Raw genomic sequence first — 5,696 nt, forward strand, 5'->3', positions numbered from 1 at the left:
TCAAAACTGTTTCATAAAGTCATACTGCAAGTCAGTTATTGAAGTTGCATGACAAGAAAGGACCAGTGCCCAATAATTTCCCTTTCTGGAAACAAAATTATGTTTTATTTTATTACACAGCATACAATATAATTTTTATATATTTTTTATCATGGCAATTTTGGGGTTTTTATAAGTTTTTTGATATTTTTTTCTAGGTTTATGCAGAGTTTTTATCATGGCAATTTTTGGATTTTTATAAGTGTTTTGATATTTTTTTCTAGGTTTATGCAGAGTTTTTATCATGGCAATTTTGGGGTTTTTATAAGTTTTTTGATATTTTTTTCTAGGTTTATGCAGAGTTTTTATCATGGCAATTTTGGGGTTTTTATAAGTTTTTTGATATTTTTTTCTAGGTTTATGCAGAGTTTTTATCATGGCAATTTTTGGGTTTTTATAAGTGTTTTGATATTTTTTTCTAGGTTTATGCAGAGTTTTTATCATGGCAATTTTGGGGTTTTTATAAGTGTTTTGATATTTTTTTCTAGGTTTATGCAGAGTTTTTATCATGGCAATTTTTGGGTTTTTATAAGTTTTTTGATATTTTTTTCTAGGTTTATGCAGAGTTTTTATCATGGCAATTTTTGGGTTTTTATAAGTTTTTTGATATTTTTTTCTAGGTTTATGCAGAGTTTTTATCATGGCAATTTTTGGGTTTTTATAAGTGTTTTCATATTTTTTTCTAGGTTTATGCAGAGTTTTTATCATGGCAATTTTGGGGTTTTTATAAGTTTTTTGATATTTTTTTCTAGGTTTATGCAGAGTTTTTATCATGGCAATTTTGGGGTTTTTATAAGTGTTTTGATAATTTCCTCTAGGTTTATGCAGAGTTTTTATCATGGCAATTTTGGGGTTTTTATAAGTGTTTTGATAATTTCCTCTAGGTTTATGCAGAGTTTTAATCGTGGTAATTTGAAGTATTATATTAGAATGAAGAAACCGAAGAATGCTGTAAAAGACGTGTATGATGTAATCAAGTCAAAGTTTAATGGTGATATTGGAGTGATATATTGCTTATCAAGGTAGAGTTTCCATAGTAGATTTTATTGACTGAATGGAGGTTCTATGAAAAATAGCGTCGAGTTGTTTATACCAGGTAATAGGCAGGATCTCCTGTGGGCTGCAGTCTTTTCAAAATGCCTTGACAGTTCAAAAATTGCAAAATTTCCCCCTTTGCGCACTGCATGGCATTGCCCAACAGCATTAGTCCAAGCATAACATTCAATATGATGGTGCCAAGACCGTGTCATGAATCATGAAAGTTGAGCAGAAGGAAAATATGATCTCCTCAGTTGTTTTCGTGTATGAAGAATTTTTAATATGTTTACAGAAAGGAATGTGATACAACTGCTAGTGAACTACAGAGACAAGGTATACAGGCTGTATCTTACCATGCTGGTCTCTCTGATTCAGAACGTTATAGTATACAGGAACAATGGTTATATGGTGATAAAAAGGTACTTCAATTTTTGATATGTCATGCACTGTTGTCAAATTCTGAACTTATGATATATAAAAAAAATGAATAATTATATTTTAAAGGGTTTATAACTTATGTTCACAAATAAGGATCTTGTCTACCAGCTGGTCCTTAGTATATCCTTTTGATGCTGATTTTTCCTGGATTATCAGTATCCATTTACAGCTGGGTTGACTGGAATAGTAAGGAAAGAACCCACTATCAACATATATATATCTATATTCTCCAATAAGTAATATAAGAATTCTAATTTTTCAACCCATGATCCCTCCTATGCAATTAGTATATACTGACATGGAAAAAGTGTCCAGTCATTTGGATGGGTATATCAACCAAGGGCTCATGTGCTACAGGCTGTTTATATTAAGATCTTGACGCCAACTTGAACTCGAAAAAAGAGTGTCACTGTCACCATCCTGGCAATATTGTCCTCATTGCACATTGCATTGTGTCGCCTATCTTCTTTTGCCAAACAGGTTCACAAAAGTAGTATGTAAAACTCCATTCATTTCATTTATTTCATTTTTTCCAACAGGTAATATGTGCCACTATAGCGTTTGGTATGGGAATAGATAAACCAGACGTCAGATTCGTTATTCATTTCTCGCTACCAAAATCAGTGGAGGGATATTACCAGGAGGCTGGACGAGCAGGAAGAGACGGCCATCTTGCCCATTGTATATTATATTATACGTACGGTGACGTCAAACGACTTCGAACTATTATACAGAGTAAGTTTGATTGTTAAAATATTAGGTGCATGCTCTTGAGTTATTGCCCTTTGTCTTTTCTAGCAATATCTAGCAGATCAGTAGGAAATTTAAGAGATTGTAAAGAGGTTTTCTAAATTTTTATGTGTACCAGGAACACTGTTAGTTTCAATTTACACTTTCAATCAAACGTCTGTGGTTCCTGCAATTCCACTGAAAATAAGTGTTACTAATTGCAATATATGCTTCATCACAGAAGGCTTTTCGCGATTAGTGATGTCTTGAGACTTGGACACTAAGATCATCAGAGTTCAACAATTGGCCTTCCAGGTGAAAGTCAAATTTTAAATTGTATTATTTTTTAATGTAGAAATGTCCAAATTCAGCCCAAAAAAGATCAATTATTTAATCTTTTCATCCCAAAAAATTATTCCTGAAATCCTTAAAACCAATGTTTTTATTACAGTGGATAAGAATGCTAATTATGAAGCCAAACGAACTCATCTAGATAATTTATTCAGAATGGTAGCGTATTGTGAGAATGTAACTGATTGTCGAAGGTCTCAGATTCTACAGTATTTTGGTGAACATTATTTCGATAGATCACAATGTGGTAGTTTTCGAGGTTCTATTTGTGATAATTGTGAATCGAAGGTATGAAGAAATGTTAATAAGCTTTTTAGATTTTCTAAGATTACAACAGAATTAAAGTGAACTTATTTCAGAGGGGTGTCTGGTATATTGGAAATGTAGACATAGTCTGCATGTTAAAACACTAGTCTATGTTGCTTGTTTCCTAACCTAATTTTCCCCATTGTACACTGTATGGCTTCCCCTTTCCTCATGTAACAAACAGGGAATAGAAAATTACGACTTTTCATTTGATTTCATTCCACATTTATAAGAACCTCATTTCTCTAATATATTATATCATTAATCTTAACTTTGTGACCCAGCCCAGTGCTTTGTTTTATCATAAATTCTTTATGTGACCTAGGTCAGTGCTTTGTTTTATCATAAATTCTTTATGTGACCTAGGCCAGTGCTTTTATGAGACTATGTTTTCTTCACAAACTGTGAATAATAGATGTTGGATGTTATGTATTTTCAGGATAGTTTCCAGCTACGTGATGTAACTGATGATGCTAAGATGATAGTACAATGTGTGAAAGACCTGGCGTCTAATTCTAGAACGAGGCTGACACTGATACATTTTGTTGAACTGATTAAAGGTTTGTGTTTGGTTTAATTGAATGTTTTCAGGACATGATTTAAAGGACAATAATAAAATCATTTGTCTCTTATATTCCTCAAAAAAATATTAGTAACATCACTTTCAGACTCAGTATGAGGAGGGTACTTAGTTTGCCAATTTAACCAAGGAATAGAATATTCACCAAACTGATGTTAAAAATTTGATCGAAAAAGAATTTATACCTGAAAAAAAGTTATCAAATCTTAAGATTGCAGACAGTTTTATTTTGAAGGAGATAATATCTCTTTGTAGGATCTCTGAATACCAAGATAATGCTACTTGGACATAACAGAAACTTTGAAAATTTAGTTTCTGTTTCTACGTTATATTTTTTTACTATCATTCTAGGATCCCAAAATACCAAGATAATGCAATTAGGACATAACAAACATAAAGCTCACGGCGTCTGTTCGGCCTATAACAGACAGGATGCTGAGAGGTTGCTAAGGAAACTGGTGATTGATGGGATATTAATGGAGGAGTTGCAGACGACCACTATGGACATGACGGCGTGTTATATCAGACCTGGAGCTAAGGCTAATCAACTTCTTTCTGGACAGATCAAGGTTAGGCAGATTGTTGATATTTCCTTTTTTTCATGCGGTTTCTTTTAGGAGTTCAAATTTTATATTTTGAGTTACAGCAGCCTGAGATCTGTTTCTTGAAAAAAGTTGCCATCACTTTTTATCGTAAATCCGGTCTTTCTCAGGTAAAATTATCATTTATGACAAGTTATTATCGTAAAATCTTTAGTTATATTGTTATATATTATTACAGGTTGAGCTACATATAACAGGCAGTAAGAAGAAACTGGAGATAAATAAAATAGGACAAGAACCTCAGAGTGATAGAGAAAAACTTACGTCTGAATGTTATAAAGAGTTACTTCCCATTGCTAAGACTATTGGTAGGTTTTTGACAGTAAACTCTAAAATAATAGACTTACGACGTGTCCCTGTATGATTTCTAAATGCTGACTGCATGGTGTCATCTGTTTTCATTACACCCACATCGCTTTGAGCACTATCCATGTAGAGTGGATTTCAGCGCTTTATAAATACAATTATTATTATTATTATTATTACATCCAGAGCAAAATTGTTGAACAATTTCTGATGGTAAATACAATCGATGTTACAATAATTACCAACACGATGTTGTGGGAGATGTGATCTTGAGTTTTCAGATTGTCAGCATTGTTGGTTTTTATATGCCACACATAAGATGGGCATATATTGTAATCAACATATCGGTCGGTCCGTCAGTCCATCCGTCCGTTCACATTTGGTTCGTGATCAATCTACAGGCTACAATTCTTTACAGATTCTTTTGATTTTGATTTTTATTTTGTGTGTCAATGTCATTATTAAGATGCTCCCTATCGATTTTTGTGATGATTGGATAATCGTTAAGTAGTGTTATATTTATATCTATTAGCTATATTGTGCAACTCGTGCTCACTCTACAGGCTACAATTGAATGGGCAGCAAACAAAGACTTGTACTTACAATCAAAGCTATCAGTGGGTGTATGTTACCTTTCCTGGCAAGCTATATTTTATTTAGATATTTTGACTACATGTAACTTTTCCTCAATTTCAGCTCGTGAACACAACATCTTCAACTACGTTACGATATTTACAAACACCATGTTGTGGCAGATGGCGGAGAAATTACCCGCGACGGAGGAGGAGATGATCGATCAGATAGACATGATTACCCAGAAGAAAATAGAAACGTATAAAGTGGATAGATTACTGGAAGTTTTACAACATTATAAAGTTCTTTCTATGCGTAAGTTTTGTTATTTTTGTAAGTTTTGTTATTTTTGTAAGTTTTGTTATTTTTGTAAGTTTTGTTATTTTTGTAAGTTTTGTAGTTTTGTAAGTTTTGTTATTTTTGTAAGTTTTGTTATTTTTGTAAGTTTTGTTATTTTTGTAAGTTTTGGTATTTTTGTAAGTTTTGGTATTTTTGTAAGTTTTGGTATTTTTGTAAGTTTTGGTATTTTTGTATCATGATTTAGGATCAGTTTGAAAATGAGACTGATGTCTGATTTATTATTATATATTAAGTTTGGTAGAGGTATTTAAAATTTAAAAAACTTTTGACATTTATTTTGGGTTCAAAATTATCATATTTTTGTTATGATAGGCTTAGAAAGTAAACCAGGCCACGTATTCTGGAAACGATCTTAGTGCTAGGATGTCCTAAGT

At 32.4% G+C, this 5,696-nt stretch overlaps 1 protein-coding gene across 1 annotated transcript in view; it reads left to right on the forward strand.

Annotated features, from left to right (window-relative positions):
* Window positions 1-5,261, forward strand: part of LOTGIDRAFT_71576 (hypothetical protein) — a gene marked incomplete at both ends in the record, with an annotated part of 8,350 nt that extends 3,089 nt beyond the window's left edge. Inside the window, 8 exons of the mRNA XM_009061379.1 lie at window positions 924-1,061; window positions 1,370-1,496; window positions 2,055-2,250; window positions 2,696-2,883; window positions 3,341-3,465; window positions 3,777-4,050; window positions 4,262-4,391; window positions 5,086-5,261. Coding sequence (XP_009059627.1) covers window positions 924-1,061; window positions 1,370-1,496; window positions 2,055-2,250; window positions 2,696-2,883; window positions 3,341-3,465; window positions 3,777-4,050; window positions 4,262-4,391; window positions 5,086-5,261 — 1,354 coding nt within the window. The remainder of the gene's footprint in view (window positions 1-923; window positions 1,062-1,369; window positions 1,497-2,054; window positions 2,251-2,695; window positions 2,884-3,340; window positions 3,466-3,776; window positions 4,051-4,261; window positions 4,392-5,085) is intronic.
* Between the last annotated feature and the right edge of the window lie 435 nt (window positions 5,262-5,696).

Source organism: Lottia gigantea (assembly GCF_000327385.1).
Source record: "Lottia gigantea unplaced genomic scaffold LOTGIsca_48, whole genome shotgun sequence".
Lineage (NCBI taxonomy): Eukaryota > Metazoa > Mollusca > Gastropoda > Lottiidae > Lottia > Lottia gigantea.